This window comes from Copadichromis virginalis, linkage group LG14, assembly GCF_057382275.1.
Source record: "Copadichromis virginalis isolate Kocher_CV1m ecotype Utaka linkage group LG14, C_Virginalis_male_GT1.1, whole genome shotgun sequence".
Classification (NCBI taxonomy): Eukaryota; Metazoa; Chordata; class Actinopteri; order Cichliformes; family Cichlidae; genus Copadichromis; species Copadichromis virginalis.
In genome coordinates, this window is record NC_140631.1 from 6305275 (window position 1) to 6328277 (window position 23003).

The 23003-nt window shown below is 40.0% G+C and overlaps 1 protein-coding gene across 1 annotated transcript; it reads left to right on the plus strand.

The window, feature by feature from the left end:
* Positions 1-9120: 9120 nt before the first annotated feature.
* On the plus strand, positions 9121-20754 carry LOC146693287 (purine nucleoside phosphorylase-like). The gene is made up of 6 exons (XM_085478773.1): positions 9121-9216; positions 11736-11899; positions 11989-12092; positions 17116-17291; positions 17383-17573; positions 20325-20754. The coding sequence occupies exons 1-6, from the start codon at positions 9182-9184 to the stop codon at positions 20555-20557; spliced, it is 903 nt and encodes a 300-aa protein (XP_085334899.1). The 5' UTR covers positions 9121-9181; the 3' UTR covers positions 20558-20754.
* Positions 20755-23003: the final 2249 nt, after the last annotated feature.

Sequence of the window (23003 nt, forward strand, 5' to 3'; positions counted from 1 at the left end):
CAGGCAGATTTTCATCACTGCGCTGAAAAGAATTAGTGCAATTCAGAGCACGTGCCCATTCGGCCCGAGGCGACTTGGCGGTAATCATTTGAGGTGAAGGAAGGGGTCACCGCATGCTTTGCTGGCCACTGAAGAGTAACTCGCATGACTTTTGCAGCTCTTCAGCAATTTGCAGCTTTCAAACAGGAAGTGAGAATCCTCTCAATGAAAAAAACCCCAGCAGCATCATTGTCCACAATGAAGGGTCTGCACCGGCGATGTTGGGTCTTTGCTCTTTGCATACTGCGAAGATGGCCTTCCAAAAGACGTCCTTCTGGCCCGGGTGACGAGCTCTGCGTCCTTCAAATACAGGGCGGGGGTTAATAGGCAGGCAGATTTTCATCGCTGTGCTGAAAAGAATTAGTGCAATTCAGAGCACGCGCCCATTCGGCCCGAGGCGACTTGGCGGTAATCATTTGAGGTGAAGGAAGGGGTCACCGCATGATTTGCTGGCCACTGAAGAGTAACTCGCATGACTTTTGCAGCTCTTCAGCAATTTGCAGCTTTCAAACAGGAAGTGAGCATCCTCTCAATGAAAAAACCCCCAGCAGCATCATTGTCCACAATGAAGGGTCTGCACCGACGATGTTGGGTCTTTGCTCTTTGAATACGGCGAAGATGGCCTTCCAAAAGACGTCCTTCTGGCCCGGGTGCCGAGCGCTGCGTCCTTCAAATACAGGGCGGGGGTTAATAGGCAGGCAGATTTTCATCGCTGCGCTGAAAAGAATTAGTGCAATTCAGAGCACGTGCCCATTCGGCCCGAGGCGACTTGGCGGTAATCATTTGAGGTGAAGGAAGGGGTCACCGCATGCTTTGCTGGCCACTGAAGAGTAACTCGCATGACTTTTGCAGCTCTTCAGCAATTTGCAGCTTTCAAACAGGAAGTGAGAATCCTCTCAATGAAAAAAACCCCAGCAGCATCATTGTCCACAATGAAGGGTCTGCACCGACGTTTGGCTTTCGGGCACATCACTCCACAGATACTGCCCTGTGTATGTTAGTGGAGAACTTGAAGAACTTGCTGGACAAGAGTCCCTGTGTTGGAGCTGTATTTTTAGATCTGAAGAAGGCTTTCGACTCTGTAAACCATCAGATATTGTTGTCCAGATTGACTCAGTTTAATATCTCCAGTCAGGCTCTTCAGTGGTTTGCCTCATATCTCTCACACAGGAAACAGTGTGTGGTGTTGGATGGGGTTAAATCTCCATATTTAGACTGTGGTACAGGGGTTCCTCAAGGATCTGTTCTTGGGCCCTTATTGTTCTTTCTTTTTATCAATAACTTACCTGAAATCTGTCCAAATATATTTGCTCAAATGTATGCAGCTGATGCAGTTATATATATGCAAGCAAATATTGTCCAGCAGGTGGCAAAAGATCTTACAGCTGCTTTAGCATTAATGCATAGCTGGCTGGAGGACTCATGCCTAATGTTGAACACCTCCAAAACTGTCTGTATGTATTTTTCAAAACGCCCCTTAAACTTGAAGCAGTCAAACATATTCCTGGATTGAGTAGAGCTTGAATTAGCTCCAGAATTTCAATGTCTTGGGGTCATTCTAGACCCAACATTATCCTTCAAGAGTCACATAAATAAAGTGTCCCAGGTACTTAAATTTAATTATCGAAATTTTAATCATATACGTAATAATTTAAATATGAATGTTGCAAAAACTTATTTTTACTCAATGATCATCTCTCATATGGACTATTGTTTGACGTCCTGTTCACTTGCTTGTCCAACAACACTTAAAACTATTGAAAACATTTATAAAAGAAGTAACTACTTGACAAAAAACCGACTTCCCACCACCACTGTCATGTGTTAAAAAACATAAATTACTGAACTTCAATAACTTAGTGAAACAGTTCATTGGGCATAAAGAAAGCTCAGACAGGACCACTCGAGCTACAATCCGAGGAGACTTGTTTATACCCCACAGACGGACAGCATTTGGGCAGAACGTCCTCTCTGTTAAGGGTGGCCATCTGTGGAACAGTCTTCCTCAACCCATTAGAGAATGCTCTACACTCAATTTGTTTAAGGGAAAGGTTAAAAACTAGTTATGGACAAATCAAGTGTGTGATCATGTATGAGTTGTATAGTTTTAATGTTTTATTTGGGAACAGAATGGTGTGTATGTGTAAGTTTGGTGATGGAGTTTTTATTATGAATGAATGATGAATTTTTATGAATTATTATGTCTATTTTTTATGTTTAAGGACAACAGATGGAAATTAGCCTTTGGCTATAATCTGGCATGTTTACATTCATGTAATTTTTTTTTTTACATTTATGTTCATTAACATGCACTGTCCTAAATAAATAAATAAAAATAACAGCAAATGAACTGTACAACCGAAAATGTAAACGCTATTTATGGTCTCCTCAGAACAATGATAAGAAAAATAAACTGGGCCAATATGGCATGTTTGTTAAATGGTAAAAATGGTAAATGGCCTGTATTTGTATAGCGCTTTACTAGTCCGTCGGCAACCTTCCGATTACAAGGCAAACTCCCAACTCTTGAGCCACGATCACCCAACAATACAGAGATACACATGTCAATGTGATCTCTGGTCTCCCACTCAGAGACACAGGTCTCCGATTGTCCAGCATTCAGACGGCTGCCTGAGGACACTATTTGTGTGAGAGAAAATCTGCTCACACAGATATGTAGAGCAAAATACTGTCAATAAGGCCTTGGATTAACTGGCTGGACACAGAGGACATCGAAATGCAGCTGATTGAACTGAAAAGATTGACTATGTGGGGACAAAGGTTGCAGATCTCCGAACGCAGTCTCTGCAATGTTCTGAAGACAATTAAACTTGTCAGGTAGTGATGTCCAGCTGGTGAAAATGCAAGCACAGCTATGGATTCCAGCTGCGTTCGGAGATCTGCAACCTTTGACCCCACATAGTCAAGCTTTTCAGTTCAATCAGCTGAATTTCGATGTCCTCTGTGTCCAGCCAGTTAATCCAAGACAAATCCAGCAGCTCATTAAAGTTTTCTAGTTTGATCAGAAAAGATAACATTGGTCTATACATGCTGGACTGGGACAAATAATCAGTCCGGGCATTTTGACTAGAGACCGGCCCACCAGGTATTAGGAAGAGGAAAAGCCATAAAGTCTTTGAATGAAAACAAATGCTTTTGTGACAGTGATGTACACTGTCTTGTTGGTATATGTATGATTTGTATACATTTTACGTCAGATAAAAACTTTGGTTGTAAGATTAAGATAATAATTTATTAAAAGCTAGCTGACAGCTGGTAACTGTGCAGGGGCGGGTCTAGCAAACCTTTGCCAGGGGGTCAGGTAGGGCATTAACAGGGAAAGGAGGGCACAAAGAAATTTAGATTCAGATTCAGAAGACTCTTTATCCCCGAGGGGCAATTTAGAGACTGACTTTGCCAACCGTACATACAATACACAAACATCACATTGGGGAGACAGGTCAGGCTAGGTAGTTGGCCGGTCAGCCGCATGAGCAGCGACCTGGAATTGAACAATGGGAAATACACAACATCAGGAAAAACAACGAGAAAAACGAACTCCCCCAAGACTGAGCTCCAACAGGGAGATCAGTTTGACAACAGAAAAAACAACTCTGCGCATAGCACATGAAAAAACTCTTAATACACCACAGAAACACATGACAATCGGCATGGATGGGTAAAAGGTGAGAGACAGCCAGTTTAGACAGCACATCTAGGCCTGCAGCATATGCGCTGGTCCCCTTTGATCTACCGTTTGCATCGGGAGGGAATAAGCGTCGAAGGCATTTGGAAGGAGAGGGGGGATGAGTGTATATCTGCATGTGTATATGTGTGTTATCATGGTTCCGAAAAGGTGTCTTCAATGTCTTACAGTCAGACTGACCCAAGCCCAGGCTTGTCGTTGAGAAGAGGGTGTCAATTACATTCAGGGGCCAGTTGATCAAATCCATAATTCGTCTTTTATGTTTTAGAGAACAGATTGTGAGAGAGTGTTCCAGGGAAAAAGTAATAGACGAGACTAGAAAAGGACACAAGACGCTAAGCAGGAAAGATAAGGGAAGGGAGAGGTGAAAAGTGTGACTGCCTTCACCAAGAGCCATTCTTGTCCTCATAGAAAAGGATCCTGGTTTTATTTGTCTCAGAAACAGTTCATAACTTCCCTTCAACTCATTCATGTCACCTAAAAGGTAAACCTGTTTCTCCATCACTTGTTCAGCTCTGATGATTCAGTAAGGACATCTCCTGGTTTCATGTTTCCGTCTCACCAGATAACCACACAATATCATGACCAGCAGCTTTTACAGCTGGGGCTCCAGCAACAACAACAGCTGATCAAGCTTAAACGTGCTGCTGTTGTTTAGCGTGAAATCCGCTGGTTTCCTCTTTCTGGCGCATAGTGAGCGATAAACAAGCAAGAGAGAAAAGCCGATCAGCTGATCAGTTTTATGATTGAAGTAGCAACAGGAGAGGGAGGAGGAGAGAATGAGAGAAGAAGATGCAGCTGACAGCGTAAAGATGCAGAATAACTCCAGCTTTGTGTCTTTTTTTCATTCTAGCTGAAGTACGGGAAAAACGGTGTTCTTTTTCAGCTCAATACGAAACAAGTAATATTTTCTCTGAATACGAGACGATTCACCGAAACTCAGTCATGCTAGCTAGTACGCAGTACAAGTTATTGTAACTGACTGTAAAAAGTCAGTACAACGAAAATAAACTACACCTAAACTTGATTTATATCTGACCCAGATGGACTGCAGGTCATAACTTCTTACCTGAAGTTCAGTTCACCTGACACTCGCACCGGTGGCTGCCTCAGGTCTCTCTTCCTCCCCATACCCTCATCCAACCGCTGGACGCTGTGGAAGCTCTGCCATAGCCATGACCAAACAACTGAGTTATTTTTACACATCAGACAGCATCTGGCCAATCCACCACTTTTCATTGTTTATATGGTTACAAAAAACAAACAAAAAAAGCCTCCACATCGGCCCATAAAAATGAAAAATCACCACCGGCCCATCGGGCAAGTGCCCGGTATGCCCGGTGGCCAGTCCAGCTATGGTCATGCCATCAGTAAACCCTTCACGTGCCAGCGATGGCACGTGTGCCCAGGGATGCCCTGGTCTTTGTTATTACAGATTGCTTTCTTGGAACTCACATACAGTTCTTGGTATTTGGGATTGGGTGCTTGGAATTAAGATAATGTTTGTAATATTAGAGATTGCTTTCTTGGAACTGAGATACAGTTATAATAATACTAATACTAATACTAATAATTATTATTATTATAATTATTATTAGGGATGGGTATCGAAAACCGGTTCTTGTTGAGAACCGGTTCCCACTGTTTCAATTCCTTGGAATTGTTTGCCATATTTGCAAACGATTCCCTTATCGATTCCAGTCGCCACGAATGACGTCACCACGTTGCGGAGCGTCATTTACCTGGCAGGAAACATGGCGGCTCAACGCTAAAAAGTTTGGTTATACTTTACAAGAATGGATGACAACAGGGCAACTTGCAATACTTGCAAAGTAGATACTTCATTTAAGGGAGGAAACACTACGAATATGCAAAAGCATTTGCTCACAAAACACGCGACAACCTTAAATGAATGTCGTGTTTTTAATTCCGCTCCAGACTCGTGAATTTCAACCCAGCAGCAGCGGTAACGTTTGCACGTCCTCTCCCGTTAATGCGGCAGGTAAATAATCAACTAACAGTGCATATTATGTTAGCGCAATCTGCCTTATCTGCCATTGCTGTGCGTTTAGGTGACCATGATGAGAGAGACAGAGTCTGGCTGGCGCTCGCTGGCAGTTCTTGCTGCAGTCTACCGGTAGCGTCTCCTTTCAAGCCAGGATGGACTAATGTTACCGAGCAATGACTAAGTTTGTGGTCAAAGGCTTGCACCCATTTGCCACAGCAGATGCCCCCGATTTTCGGTAAGTGAATGTGTTTAATTGTAGGCAGGGACATTACTGGATATTCTTGTGTAATTGCTACAGAATAATTTATGTTATACTTTGTTATTGCTACAGAAGAATATTTATTTTATTATTTTACATTTACAATTTTTTTCCCCCGGGGTCCCTGTGACACCACATTGAAGAGCCATAGGCTGGATCTCTTAAAATCTCACTGCTGGGTTTGTAAGGCCATGTTACTCCTAAATTTCTATCTTGTTCAAAGAGAAGATATAAAACAAAGTTCTAAGCTAATCGACCTTAGTGTTCTCCTTTTTTAAAAAGAATCGATAAGAGAATCGATAAAGAATCGAATCGTTAAACAGAATCGAAAATGGAATCGGAATCGTGAAAATCTTATCAATACCCATCCCTACTGGTACCTGGTACTTTTTCAGATCCAAACGATCCGAGCAGGTATTAAAATGTGATGTCGTCACACTGCATGACACTGATTTGCTGGTCAGTAGTGTCACTCAATGAATCATGAGAGCTTCTCATTCACGAAAGTCAAAACCGTCATCTTTGAAACCCAGCAACGAGGGAAATAGCTCCCAAAAAAAAGAAATGCGGTGATCCTTGAGTCTGACGAAAAGCCACAGACCAAGCAGTAGGTATATTCTTGCCTAAATGTCCACCTTTAGTCTTCGTATCGCACATTATTGACGTCGTGGGACGTGCAGATGCATTGCTATGTTGACAAGCATGCACACAAGGTAGTACTAGGTTGTAATGGGAAACCAGTCAATCCAAGCCAAGTTGTGGTGATAAGGGGGTGAGTCGATCTGAGTAGCTGCTAATTGATAAGGGCCTTGAGATTGTTTATTCCAAGGCTTTGTTACCCAGTTCCGGATAATAACAGTTTTTCTGGAACTGTTGTGCAGCTAAACTGGGCCAATTACAAATTGAAACTTTACCCAGGCGGAATTCAGCAGTGTAGGGACTAACGCGTTATTAAGTAATGCGTTACAGTAACTACGTTATTATTGTGATAATGAGCACGGTAACTAGTTATTATGCCAAAATCAGGAACACGTTAATCGTTACTGGGATTTAGATAGGCTCGTTATTCATTACTTCTTGTGGTGGCTATCGTGGCGCATCCACAGATTCATTAGCAAGTGGTGGAGGCCAGCAGGTGGATGAGGGAAAGGTGAGGCAGGAGGAGCAGAGACCCGAGGAGTCCGAGTGTCAGGTGAACTGAACTTCAGGTAAGAAGGTATGACCTGCAGTCTGTCTGGGTCAGATATAAACTAAGTTTAGGTGGAGTTTATTTTCGTTATGCTGACTTTTTCGTACTGGGTACATGCTTCACAAACAAATGGGGTTTTTTTTGGTCTTGCAGGGCTTCTTGGCACAGCTCCTGTGGTACCACCGTGGGTAAATCTTGCAGCCAGTGTGAATTAGACAAAACAAGGTAACATGAGTATTTTGTTAAAAGTGTTATACAAATAAGTATGTAAATAACAATCTTGCAAAATACTCAGTCCACCATTCATTACAACTTCTGAATGACATCCACCAAGTCTGAAGCAGAAATAGTATTTCAGTGACAAGATATAGTCCACAATCACTTTTTGGCAGGTTGAAAATGACATATTATCGGTATTAATGTTCTTTTAAAAGTTATTCAGCAGTTCTTGGAGAATGTTTGGGATATAATATATCACATGTAACCCTTCTGGAGGATATCCAACAATTTTGAAGCAGAAATATTGTTTCAGTGACAAGATATAGGCGGCAATCACTTTTTGGCAGGTTGGAAATTGCATATTATCAGTTTTATCGTTCCCTTAATGGTTATTCAGCAGTTCTAAGGGACTGTTTGAGATATAATATGTCACATAGGACCCTTCAGAATGACATCCACCAAGTTTGAAGCAGAAATAGTTTTTCATTAACAAGATATAGGCCACAATCGCTTTTTGGCAGCTTGAAAATGACATATTATCGGTATTAATGTTCTTTTAAAAGTTTTTCAGCAGTTCTTGGAGAGTGTTTGAGATATAATATGTCACATAGGACCCTTCTGAATGACATCCACCAAGTTTGAAGCAGAAACATTGTTTCAGTGACAAGATATAGGCCACAATCACTTTTTGGCAGCTTGAAAATGGCATATTGTCAGTTTTATTGTTCCTGTACAAGTTATTCAGCAGTTCTTGGAGAGTGAATGAAATTTGACATTTTATGCACTTTTTGGCAGGTTGAAAATGGCACATTATAGGTATTAATGATCCTTTAAAAGTTATCCAGCATTTCTTAGAGACTGTTTGGGATATGATGTGCCACATATCATCCTTTTGGATGATACCCAACAAGTTTGAAGCAGAAATATTGTTTCAGTGACAATTTATAGGCCACAATCACTTTTTGGCAGCTTGAAAATGGCATATTGTCAGTTTTATTGTTCCTGTACAAGTTATTCAGCAGTTCTTGGAGAGTTTTTGGGATATAATATATCACATGTAACCCTTCTGGAATATATCCAACAAGTTTGAAGCCGAAATATTGTTTCAGTGACAAGTTATAGGCCACAATCGCTTTTTGGTAGCGCTAAAATGCCATGTTCTCAGTCGTTATTCTGAACAAACAAGAAAGAGTCATGGTGATACTGGCACAATAGGTCTTTATTGTTTTAACTACTATTCGACAGTCTTATAAAAAATATGAACAACGAGAGTAGACATACTAAACCTGTAGGCATTAATTATTCCGTGTAGTCATTCGTGACTGCGCTACACACTGAAAGCAACCTTCTGATAAGCGCCATAATTCGGTTACAGGAAACGTTAAAGCTCCATAAATGCATACCTTTGCCTAATAACGAAGGCATAAATGTGTTTGGTTTTTTCCCCCCACGTTATATCAGTTGCTCGGAAGTAGCTGGCAACACAAGTAATCCGGGCGCTGCAGCTTTAAGCAGCTGCGCGCGCTCCCGCGGACGGCAATCAGTTTCTGGCAGACAATCACTTTTTGGCACAACACCGGCACTCTGTGTAAGCCCCGCCCATCCCCTTCGAAATGTCTTGACGTCAACGCGCAACACCCCCTCCGCACTCCGTCCACCCAAGCAGAAGAGTCTCTATCGGCGGCTTTAACTGGCGCCATCCACGGGAAGCACCTGTGAAAATAAACACTAAACGGGACCTTATCGTCGCCATCGTCGGATATGGAAGCGGCAAACCCCTCCAGCAGTCAGTGCAGGTAGGAATGACAAGGCTGGATGTTAGTGAAAAGAGCCTAATGATTGTCAAGGCCACTACGCTAATTGGAATGTGGACGGTGTTGAAGGGGGTCTAAAGAATAAATCCTAAGATTTACATAAAGCATCTTGTGCGTTTTGAGAAACGTATAATGAAGGCAAAAGTGACAGGACGCTTATTTCTGAAGATTAGACCAGCCAATGAGGGTTTTCCTCTTATGAAGTGAGCTTGTCGTAATATGACAGGTGGAAGCCTTTACCTACAGCGTGAGGGAAGAATAACCTGCATTGTTAATATATAAAAATGCAAATGTCATTGCTATCTATCGTAATGATCTAGTCAGACTGGTTGCACGTTCGCCTACTTCACAGGCCTGTCTTGTGTGTCTAATTCAAAGCCTGGGGCTTAGCAACTACCGCGACTAGTCAAGCTGCCTTTTGTGTTTTCGGGACTTTGTGTTCGGAATGCCAGAAATATGTGGCAGTCAGGCTTCAGAGCCTGAATACAAATTTCCCGCAGCACCACGGACAGCTCCACACGATACCAGCCCACCAGTTCAAGGGAAGGAGAGCCCTTACAAACTCACTTCCTGCTTGCTGTTATATAATTGAACATAATCACAAAGTGAGCTCAAAGACAAACGTAACCTAGATAAACATTGAGCTCAATTGAAAGGCAGGTAGGAGAAAAATCGAAATAAAATGTACTGGCTTACTCATATATTACTCTATATGTTGCTAGGTGTAGGTGTAAGTCTAGGTGTAGCTGTGAAAAACTACTGCCACAGGACTAAAAAAAAGTAAGTAACATCCAGGTGTTATTAGCTCTACAAAAGCAGAAGGCTTTATAGAGGTTCTGCTTTTAAGATTCTGCTCTGTAAAATTAGAAGCTAGTGTAGAGGATGACACAGAAAACAGCTACTTTAACTTATTGCAACTAAATTTGGTTTAGTTAATGAAACATGGATTGTACTGAGTTTTTCACAGTTTTTTTTACAAGCTGTCATTTTGACATGACTTTAAAATGCTAACTCATAGTAGACACTGTAAGGTTATTATGTAATTTAAAAAACAGGATAATCTAACAGATTAACACCATCATACAAAGATGGCTAAACATCAAGTTCTTATAATTGTTATTTGGTAAGTCTAGTTGGCCACTCAAAAGTAAATTCATCTTGTTTATGGGGAAAGTTTACTTCCCCTTAAATAAAAAGTTACAGCAGAATTACAGAAATGAGAGCTGTCATCATGTTCTTGCTGAATAAGAGATGGTTTTATTGCTATGCTACATATTATACACCCCTGCTGATGTCTCCATGTTTCCATTGCTTGGGTTTATAAATCACTGATAAAAAAAAACATGCAATGGTTAAATAACCTGACATGCTGTCATTTATTCTCCACCTTCTAATCCAGCAGACCTTTGTACAGTCATGTGTTAATCTTCCTGACTGGTGTTCTTGTACAAAGCTGAAAATTACCACCTGAAGAATTAGTTATAGAGCCACGATTGCAACTGACAGACTGGATAATGATTCAGTTACTTTCAGTTTCTTTCTTCTGGATAAAATTTTTGATGCATAGACCCTTGATATATTTGGCAGCTGGCCCACTTTCTTACTTCATGGAAATTTTATGACTTTGACTGAACTCTCCATCACAGTTGCCAAAACTTCTACTGTTGCTAAAATAATTCCATGCTAGATTTTTAGCAAAGAAAAAGGTGGAATATGGAAAAGATAAGCCAGAACATCTAATTCTAATCAAATATAGCATATATCTTAGATAGGATTTCTAGAGTCTTTGGGCTTTCCCCTGCTTCAGCTTGATCTGGTAAAGGCCACAGCCTGAAGTGTCCCTGTATTTTAACAACAAGGCTTGACTTGAGGCATTGAGGGAACATTAACAAGGTTATAGCTTTACTACCACATTTATAACCAGAATTACAGACTGGTTCAGGCTTTATATAATGTAGTACCTTGGGGCATTCCCAATCAAATCAGCACCCCTGAATTATAATTTGCCTGGTGCACTCAAAATAGCAAAGTAAAAGCCCTTCAGTGTGTTGCACCCTGCATCATTGAATCATATTTTTACAGTGTTCATTTCTGTGGGTTTTTACTCCCACATTTCTCCTCCAGATGATCTTTTCACTTATTTTTAACATCGCTGTTGCTGAATAGTGGGTAACTCTACCAGTGCAACCAGTGAGACAATGAGCATTAGCTTTACATGAGTTGTGGAAACTTTGTCATCACAAAGGGACACACTTTAGCTGGATAGACAGGTCAGGCTAGTTGATCCACACAGGAAAGCCTTAACTGAACAAAACTCATTAATCTTTCTATTTTTTAGAGTTCTGACTTTTAATGATTGCCTATAGAAGTTAAAAGAACTTTCAGTTGAAGCTGTTCTGCTGGTTCTTCTGTTTTCAACAATGTCTTACTTTTGTATTCTCAGTTAAAACTGCACATGTTGACTTGATATTGTTTATGTTCCTTAACACTTTCATATACAGTTATGAAGACTATAAGGAGACAGCGGACTGGCTGCTTAACCGTACAAAGCAGCGTCCCAAAGTGGCCATCATCTGTGGTTCAGGCCTGGGCGGTCTAGCTGATCTGCTGGAGGAGAAGATAGTGTTCAAATATGAGGATATTCCATGTTTTCCCACCAGCACTGGTAAGCGGTTTCCTAAAACTCATTATTACTGTCTGGACAGTGTGCATATTCATGCCAGCAATGGCTAATGCTACGCGTGTGCTGTGCAGTGCAGGGTCATGCAGGGCAGCTGGTGTTTGGCAAGCTGAATGGCTGCGAGTGTGTCTGTATGCAGGGGAGATTCCATTTCTACGAGGGTTACAACATACAAACGGTAAGCAGCAGTATGTAGAGATAATCTACTGCTTGTGGTACCTTTTATTACCCAGATTAGACCACCTTTTTCTTTTCTGATGTCACATTGGCTACAGCCATCTTATATAGAATGTATAGTTATTTCACTCTTTATTTCACTCTGGGGGCGATCGTGGCTCAAGAGTTGGGAGTTCGCCTTGTAATCGGAAGGTTGCCGGTTCGAGCCCCGGCTTGGACAGTCTCGGTCGTTGTGTCCTTGGGCAAGACACTTCACCCATTGCCTACTGGTGGTTTCAGAGGGCCCGGTGGCGCCAGTGTCCGGCAGCCTCGCCTCTGTCAGTGCGCCCCAGGGTGGCTGTGGCTACAATGTAGCTTGCCATCACCATTGTGTGAATGTGTGTGTGAATGGGTGGATGACTGGATATGTAAAGCGCTTTGGGGTCCTTAGGGACTAGTAAAGCGCTATATAAATACAGGCCATTTACCATTTCACAATAAAAATAAGTAATAAATTACCAATATTTAAACTGGTGTTGTGGGATTACAATTATAAATAGCTGCAGTTCTAAGAAAATGTTGGTTCCACACAAAGCAAAAGTTCAACTATTTCAGTCTGCAGTAAATACAGAGACATGACTGTTCTTAATCATCTAAATAGCAGTGAGGCTAGTATGGCTAAAAACAGTCATGTCTCTGATATGAGTTTTATATTTGTTACAGCCCTAGCAAGTCTGTGTGTTGTGTGGGTGTGTTTTTCTCATCCAGTAGTTTAGCTTCCACCCAGCTCGCCCGAGGAGCCAGTGGACAGCTGGCTTTATTCAGCAATCAGCCACCTAGTGAAGAGCTGGTTAGTCAGTGTGTGGACCAGTCTCGTGTGGGGAGCTTTAGTAGCGTATTCTGCTTATGTTAAGAAAGCTTGGTGTTTTCTTTGAGCTACTGTGAGTAGCAGATACCTGGTGTTTACTCTTTGGGATGTAACCTGATAGGTTTGTAGCTTGAACCTATTCGCTGGAACGTTAAAGACAATATAATTACACAGCAAGCAAAACATGAAGTAGGCACCAAAGTTCTCTGGTTTACTCATGCATGAGGGAGACCTGCCTAGAGCCAAGTGTCGTCCTACCACTTGACCTCCATCAGACTCTCAGCCAGGCTCCCCACAGCACTCCTTTTATTGTGGTTACATGAATATGCATAGGGTCATTAACATATAGCATCTTACATAGGTATACATGTGAACAAAGAATACTGTGTGTGTGTGTGTTTGTGTGTGTGTGTGTGTGTGTGTGTGTGTGTGTGTGTGTGTGTGTGTGTGTGTGTATGTGTGGTACTGCTGATCAAAGGGTCATATAACATCCTTGGTCAGGAAGAGGGTAGACCCCCCCCTCACCCTAGATGGTTCACCCTAGATAACACGGTGAGGAAGTCCAGCAGTTCATCTAAACAAAAAGCACTTAGACTAGAACAGACGTAGCTACGTTAATCCTACCATAAAACAATAAGACAAGGTACGACCTCTTCCCATGCTCCCAGGATGTAGGTGTGGAATACACACCAAGCCTTTGTGTCCTGCTAAAGATCACAGTCCTATCACTACACAATTGATTATACACCTCTAAGAATATATGGTTAAATATTTCTAAGCATAAATGACAATCAACAATACAAAACCTAACATAACCCATTATTTGTCCACTTCCATACTCTGCTCTGCTGGGATTATATTTGATCTAACTGCATTTTGAATGGCTTCCATGTGAAAATGTGCAAAGATAGACATTTATTTGTTATTGCTTTGCCTCATGAGCAGCTTTCTGTCACAATTTCTATCCCAAATTACAGAAGAAATCCAGTAACGAAAGAACAAGACAAATAAAAAGCAGTCATCATTCAGAGTTTTCATTAAAAAGGTTATTATATGCATATGGGACTGAGACTCTGGCCCGGCACACAGTCGAAGTGGTGTACTCATTTCACATTCATATGGTGTAGTCGTTCCCTCAGCAGAACATTCAGGGGCTTCAAGACTGTATCAATCATGTTTCATAGAATAGTTTCATAACTCATGAATCAGCATTATTGTGCTGTGAAAAAACAAGCAACTCTGGAACAAATACAACATTTCCATTACACAACCCAACTCGCTTCTGTGTCTTGAGACCTTGCTGATGCAAACGATGCACTGTACTGTAGAATTCAGCCAGCAGTTTAAATTCTGACATAGTCAGTCACACTGAGAAAAACATGCAGTTCAAACTGCCTTCAAAATAGATTGTTGCTCTTTAAATTGATGAGTCAAAATCAGACTTTCTTCCATAAAGCTTATATTCTATGAGAGAACGCTGTTCTCTAAGACAATTAACCCTCTCAGGCTCAAATTAAACTTTTTGTTGCTAATGCACAGCCTGCAGTGGTACTTCTGAGTAAAAAAAAACCTCATAAAATATGTATGTGGGTTAATCAGGTTGTTAGTTTTTAACTGTTGCAAATCGGCAACGCCTGCCTTGAGAGGGTTAAGACTTTCTCCCAAATAGCCTAGTGATTTTTAAACGCTTACATAGAATAGAATAGAATAGAATAGAATAGAATAGAATAGAATAATAATAGAATAATCCTTTAATTGTCCCAGAAGGGAAATTTGGGTTTATGACATCAAGGATCAAGGATAGGTACAACTTGAGGTAACAATTTACCAAGTTTGTAGAATGATCAGCTGAAGTGCTGAGATGACAACCAGTGTGTCACATTGGATTGCCCTTTGGCCTGTGGAGACTGTATGCTGGTTTGACTTTTATTACCCGCTTTCACATGCCATATCCACATAAAATTCTCCATATGACCCCCCTGAATCAAAAAGACACATTTTTTTATAGTAACAGAAGGTCAGATGCTTTATAGTCCTCTTATATCCAGTTAGAAGTATAGACAAACAACATTTTAAATGTCTCTAGATGAGTCGTCTGCATATGCCACCCCCCACCTATGCCATCTTAAGTAAAATTTTCTACTACAAATTTGCTTTTCTGGCAGAATGTACTGGACTTTGTCCTGTGTTATGGTCCTTAAGCCCTACTTGGCAACCTGAAAAAAATAAAGCCAAGATAACATTAGATGGGATGTTTTTATTAACCATGTACAGTAACTGCATGGCTCAGTGAATGGCAGTGACACTCTGTTGGTTGTCCACACATTTTAATTGTTCCAGTGCTTGCTTTATGACAGAATATCTGCCAAATTAAAGACACGCTTATCACAACTGTCTTGTGGTTAGGCAGATCAGCTATTGTTACCATGGCAATACACTCATCTGAAACATTTAGTATAGTAAACATTACACCAGCAATAATAAGTGCCTGTAATTGATTACTTTGTCTTATACAATGAATATGTTTTTTTAGAAGAAGTATTCCACCAAACCTTATATCATTCGTTTGCTTTTAGAGGTTCTGCAGTCCTGTTATTACACACGGCTCTGCTTAAATTTTGTCCATGGAACAAAGTTTGTTGTGGGCTTATAATATGCAAATCCTATATCAAGCATACCAATATTCCAAAGTGACAGCACTGACCTTATCAAGGTAGCAAGCTACTCGATAACATTTCTGCACTAACTAGCAGAGCACTTTCATAGGCAATTCAATCTCTAGGGGAATGTGAAATAGAAAAAAACAATTTCTAAATGTGACTGCAGTGAAAAGTAGCAACAGTCATTTATGGGCCATCAGTTGCCATATAAAGGTTAGCACAGAACCACGACTAGGGATGGGTATTGATAAGATTTTAACGATTCCGATTCCATTTTCGATTCTGTTTAACGATTCGATTCTTTATCGATTCTCTTATCGATTCTTTTTTTTTTTTTTTAAAAAAAGGAGAACACTAAGGTCGATTAGCTTAGAACTTTTTTTTATATCTTCTCTTTGAACAAGATAGAAATTTAGGAGTAACATGGCCTTACAAACCCAACAGTGAGATCTTAAGAGATCCAGCCTACGGCTCTTCAATGGGGTGTCACAGGGTCCCCAGGAAAAAAAATTGTAAATGTAAAATAATAAAATAAATATTCTTCTGTAGCAATAACAAAGTATAACATAAATTGTTCTGTGGCAATTACACAAGAATATCCAGTAATGTCCCTGCCTACAATTAAACACATTCACTTACCGAAAATCGGGGGCATCTGCTGTGGCAAATGGGTTCAAGCCTTTGACCACAAACTTAGACACTGCTCGGTGACATTCGTCTATCCTGGCCTGAAAGGAGACGCTACCGGTAGACTGCAGCGAGAACTGCCAGCGAGCGCCAGCCAGACTCTGTCTGTCTCTCTCATCATGGTCACCTACATGTACAGTAATGGCAGGTCTTGTAATAAGGCAGATTGCGCTAACATAATATGCACTGTTAGTTGATTATTTACCTGCCGCATTAACGGGAGAGGACGTGCAAACGTTACTGCTGCTGCTGGGTTGAGATTCGCGAGTCCGGAGCGGAATTAAAAACGCGTGTCATCGCGTGTTTTGTGAGCAAATGCTTGTGCATAATCGTAGTGTTTCCTCCCTTAAATGAAATATCTACTTTGCAAGTTGCCCTGTTGTCATCGGTTCTCATAAAGTATAATCAAACTTTTGAGCGTTTGAGCCGCTTAGGCGCCGTGTTTCCTGCCAGGTAAATGACGCTCTGCAACGTGGTGACGTCATTCGGGGCGACTGGAATCGATAAGGGAATCGTTTGCAAAAATGGCAAACGATTCCAAGGAATTGAAACAGTGGGAACCGGTTCTCAACAAGAACCGGTTTTCGATACCCATCCCTAACCACGACTGTACCACACATGCGCAAAAACCTACAGTAATAAAAATCTTACTGACATCAGTGCATAAAGAAGCTGGCACTTTTATAATGTTTGCTTCATATGATGAATTGTTTGCTTTGCTATTATTCCCAGGTTACCTGTAACTCCCTTCTGTAATTTTCTGACAAACACTGAGACCATAAAAGAGTGACAGCTGCTCTCTCTGAAGCATACAATTTTTATCTTTCCAGGTGACTTACCCAGTGCGAGTCTTCTATCTGCTGGGTGTGAGCACTCTGATTGTGACAAATGCAGCAGGAGGACTCAATGACACCTACAGTGTGGGAGACATCATGCTCATTAAAGATCACATCAACATGCCCGGATTTGCAGGACAGAACCCTCTGTGTGGGCACAATGATGAGAGGTACAGAAACACTCAGGCAGGGCAGTGAAAGGAAAATCTGTATCTTATACATTACTCCTGTGTCTCATTCATGCATTAATTATCCCTGCAGGTTCGGAGTGCGGTTCGCATGCATGTCAGATGCATATGACCGTGACCTGAGAGCCCTGACCAGAAAAACAGCAAAGGAACTGGGCTATGACAGCTTCCTGCAGGAAGGGGTATACTGCATGTTGGCTGGCCCAACATATGAAACCATTGCTGAGTGCAAACTCTTTCAGATGCTGGGGGCTGATGCTGTGGGTTAGTACAGCTCCTTCATCCTCAGTTCAGATAGTGCCCTTTAAAAAGGTACCATAAAGGGTTAAAACTTCATAACAGTACATCTACAAGAGCCACCATACATACATTAAAAAAATATACGGAGAGACGAATTACTTTGAAGATGTACTGACAGCAGTTAAATTTCTGCAGTAATATTACCCCAACAGTTGGAACTAGTGGAAGCTAACCCATATGGAAAAGATATATATAAATCTTATAAAGTTTGTATCTGTCAGGAGTGAAAACAGATATAAGATCCCTTGAAAAATTATATAAATGAGACTTGTATGTTTTGGATACTTACTAAAATAATATATAAAAGTAATGAGAAAGTGTCCACTTTCATAAGTAAATCATATAAGCCTTATATGATTCACTATATGAAGTAGGCCACATCTTATGCAAGTCTTTTACAAGTTTTCACTATTTCTTTTCCATATGGGAAAAAAGCATCAGTTTTCACCTGATTCATTGGACAGTGCAAAAACAAGCTTATGTTTGACAGAGTTTTCCTGTCTGGTTCACTTGTCCGATATTGAACCCCAGACTTAAAAGTACACAAGATATGATGGCTTAACTAAATTAAAGACCTAAAAATGACTTCAAAATCTATGCATGCAAAATGTTGTTTTGTATAAAGGATAGTATTTTTCATTTGGTCCTCCTAGTGATCTATTATGTATTATGTATGAGTCTGTATTTGTTACTTATTTGTTCAGATCATTGACAGACCAACTTGGCACCTGGCTCTCCTGTTATTATTACATAACCTCCACTTTTTACAAAGTCATACAGTATGAATGACTTTGCAATTCTTCACTCTTGAAAACGCTTCTTCTAATTCCCCTGTTTTTTTCTCCCACACTTTTTTTTGCACATTATGTGGTAGTATACAGTTACACACAATTATACTGCACAATACTTTTGTGTTTTTGAAGGTGAAGTTGGTTTAAATACAAGCTCTGTTTTCTTATTTAAATAATTCAGCTCCGTGGTTAAAATAACAATTTATACATGCAGAGTCTACAAGTCAACAGTAAATGGTTTGGATTCAGGCTATGAGTGGGACAAATCAGAAAAACTATCTGAGTAGTGTTATTTGTGATTTGTTGTTATGAGGTTTATGTTACGTGATTGGACTTGCTTATTGTTTGCCTTCATTACAGTTTTATTCACTTGTGCTCTTTAGATCCATCCATGAATAAATTCTAATTCTAAATAATTTGGTGGAGATCAAACTGGGAGCCATAACACTGCCTCCCAGTTTACTGTGCTACTTCCTCTCAGTTTGTTCCCTCACTACAAGAGATATTACTGAACCAAGAACACATCATAGAGCTCATATGATTCATTTCCACCTGTGCACATGGATCAAGTACCCTGACTTTCTTTAATTTACACAGATAATAATGCCATTAAATTTTACTTTCAAATTCAAACCAATAACTCCTTTCCAACACTTACTGCTCCACTTAAGGGGCATAACACAAGACACCTCATCACTAAATCAGTTTTACGTGCACCTTTTTCAGTACCAACTTGAAAAATCAGCTATCATCAGAGATCATTGTTTCATCCTTGTAACCACCGGTTCACATCATATACATCACAGCATACACCCTCTTACTCTTTTTTCACTGTATAGCAATTGATGTTTTGTTTGTGTTATTATGTATCATAATGTGATTTAGACTTTCATGTCCTACAAAGCAAGAACTTGATATAAACCAGTTTTAACTACATCAGATCAGTTACAGTAAATGTAGCATGTTTAATGGTAAATATTTTCTGTGTAGTAAAATTGGCAGAAAAAGATGATACATTTTGAAAGTTGTTACCTGGGTTCATTATCTTTTTGAGTTTTACTATAGTTTACTTTTACATATGTCAGTTCACAGCCAGAGTAGTTTCTAAATTATAGGAAAATATGCCATTTATGACAGAATAGTTATTATAAGATAGCTAATAAAAATGAATATCTAAGTTCATGAACTTTCACTGCCATAATCCTTTTAAAAAAAATTCAACAGGACTTCAAATGACTATATTTAAAACTGAAGGATGACTATCACTTGACTCTGCAGTTAACTGTAGTTCACCAATGCTTTATTGGTTTGTCTGTCCCATAACTTTACTATTTTGCCTCACAGTAAAACAGGCAGCTAAAAAGCCACTTTATGCTACAGACGCAGCAACAAATGGCAGACAAGTTAATTAGGATCTTAAATACATCATACAACGATAAGAAAATGACTCCAAATGAATTCTTAATAAGCAACTGTTTGCTAAAACATTGGATATACCTATGTTTATTTATGACTTTAATAATAGTCATATTGGCTTGTTTTGCTGCTCACAGGAGGGCCACTATCACAATTTTTTAAAACTATCTTAGTACTACTTTTACACTTAAGTTTAAGCCTATTTGTTATGGCATGTTCGTCGTGTTCTGTGAGGTGTTAGCCGTATTTGGGTTGGTAACTACACATTTATAAGAGAAAGCCAAGCCATGGAGATTAATTAAGCGGGGATTATCTAATAGAAATTGCTGTAAAGTTGCATTTTGTGAAATGAAGGATCCTGTGTGTTTGGAGACTGACCTATACCACAGTGCTGAAGTCAAACCACCTTTTCTTTTTAACGTGTCTCTTTCAAGGTTCAGTACTAACTGAGATGTAAAGGAATGTTTTTATGTACTCAATTAAATGTCAACCTCTACCCTCTGTCTAGGTATGAGCACAGTCCCGGAGGTGGTGGTGGCTCGTCACTGTGGCACACGTGTCCAGGAGGACGTGGCTCCTGACCGTCGCTTACGTGTCTTGGGCCTGTCCCTCATCACCAACAAGGTTGTGACAGATTATGAGAGCAATGAAAAAGCAAATCACACAGAAGTGCTGAAGACTACTGAGCGCAGGACTCAGGACCTCCAGAATCTTGTGAGCCGCCTCATAGCCAAGCTCTAGTAATGAATGAATGCCGTGATGTCAGATATAAATCACTCACTTTCAACCTACCACAGATGTAGACAATTTTGTTGTCTACATCTGTGGTAGGTTCTCTCAGCTATCTTTACTTCCTTCTTACTTTGGAATAAGTAGCTTTGGTGTGCCACTGTTTCCTTGTGGTGACAAACTGTTTTGCTGCCTGCCTGTTTGTGTTACTCTGCATTTCCTAGTTTCTATTTTGTACAATGTATACCTTTCCAGTGTACAAAATATATACTTAAATACAATTTATACCTTACATTATAACATTTTGAGTCCTCCTTCCTCACTACCTCACAGTAATGACATCATGACTTTTATAAATAATGTATTTATTACACATGCTAAGTAACGACAGTGATGAATAATATATTATTATTCTTGTTCTTCTATCTATAGAAGAACAAGAAGCGGCTACAGCTGTTCAAAATCCCACAAGGCTGGCCGACAAGATAGACGATGGGCAGGGCTGTGAGTACTCAGACTGTGTTTTTTTAAATGCAATATGGATAAGATCTTGGAGAAGCTCATGGCTCTGCAATATGGATAACATCCTGAAGAAGAACAATGGGAATTTAGAGACCTGATGACCAGTGACGGCCATTAGACCTACTGTAAAATTGGAAGCAGTTTGTATATTAGTACTAATCTTAATGCTCACAGGGGTCAATTGGTTAACTTTCCTGATTATTAATTTTAAATTCTGACAATAGGTTGTGTGAATAAGCAGAGCAATTTGCAATTTTTTGGGATTAACAATGTATCTGATTCTGATCATTAATATAAAATACTACAACAGCTAATAATAGCAACTCGGATAAAAAGCCATTGTTTATGTGAACATTCATACAGCACTTTAATCAATACTACAGAGTCAAAGTTTATTGATTTCTTTTACGAGGTATAATTTCAAATAAAAATATTTCTAATGGTAGCTGCGCAAATCCTGTTAATTAAGTTAAGTTGTATTAGTTACACATAAAATTTCTAATGGGTATTTCTACTTTCCAAGGTCCAGTACCCAATAAAACACAGCAGAATTCAGTTCTCTGATTGGCTAAAGATTGTTTTGAGTATAACAGCAAACTTTGGGGGAGTGGCAGTGCTCGGCCCCTTGCTAGCCCGCTTGTGGGTCTGCAGTGCCCACTATCCTGGGTTTTGGCACCACTGTAACAAACCACTGCAGGCCTAGTGACATTTTCAAGCTTTTCAGCATGGTTTATTCCACATCTTTGCAACATCCCTTGATACAGGACCCGGTACAGCTTTTAAGGTGGTGAGGCTAGCTCGTAGATGCAGATCATAGAGGTGCGTCCATCTCACCTGCAGTGGTACTGCAAGCCATGACCACATCAGATTTTAACCATACATTTGGACAGCACTTTATTATTTTTTTCATTTAAACCATTTTCTATCCATGGCTGGTTCGGAATCACCAATAAGTCTAACACGAAACTTTTCTGTACTGTTGGAGGAAACCCAAGTATCCACAGAGACAACATTCACTCAAAAGCAAGTGAGCAAGTCAAAAAGACACTTAGATCCACTGGATAATGATAACGGGAAACGTGTGGGATCAATTTATTGATTTCACATTTCTTTTTTTTTCGATCACTGTTAATGTGGTTCATTCCACATAGCTTGTCCTAATCTCCACATCACACTGATCAGATAGAGATGTCTATCCCTTTGATTTATATCTGACATCACAGCATTCATTCTTTTCCTGTCATGCTTTCCTACATTGCAAAATAATTTTATATGTCCAAAAGTCAGATAAGAAATTAGTCAGACTATAGGTTGTAATCTACAAATTATATTAAACTGTGTTACATTCCTAAAATTCTTATTTTCTTTCTTAGATGTAATTGTGTACTGCTGCCAATGAGTTCATCAACACGTCTGTTTGAAGCTATTTTATTGGAGTATCTACAAGCAAGAATTTTGAGATTCAAAGATCATTTTAACTAGGTGTGATTTCAAAAGAGTTAATTGTTGCACTAACCAAATTCCTAAAAGCTGTTAATATATTAATTTAATTTAATTTAATTTCCGTAAAGATTCCAAACAACTCATCTTCCATTCCAAGTATTGGTATCCTCAACTAGGTTGGTAAATTAGATCATGTGATTGGATGAAGGATCTGACTCGTCCTGAACTTTAGGGGGAGGAGCAATAACGTCAGACTGTGGTGAGAGTACAGCAGACTGGCAAAGATTTGTTTCAAGGTAAGTGCAATCCTAACCACTAATTCTTTCCTTTTGTTATGATCCTAATCTCTTGTCCTTCCAATGATACAATACAAATAGCTAAACTTCCATAATTTTCATCCCTGTCCCTGGACATTCCAGCTATGTAATATACAGTTGCTTGGAGAGGAGTTTCTCTTCATTACACGGAATGAACATGCAGGTTGCCTCTGTAA

Excerpts from the sequence above, each read along its gene's own strand:
- LOC146693287 (XM_085478773.1), top strand. The coding sequence starts at position 9,182 with ATGGAAGCGGCAAACCCCTCCAGCAGTCAGTGCAG. Across the intron at positions 17,292-17,382 it reads TGTGGGCACAATGATGAGAG|GTTCGGAGTGCGGTTCGCAT; the intron begins GTACAGAAACAC and ends TTATCCCTGCAG. Across the intron at positions 17,574-20,324 it reads GCTGGGGGCTGATGCTGTGG|GTATGAGCACAGTCCCGGAG; the intron begins GTTAGTACAGCT and ends CCCTCTGTCTAG.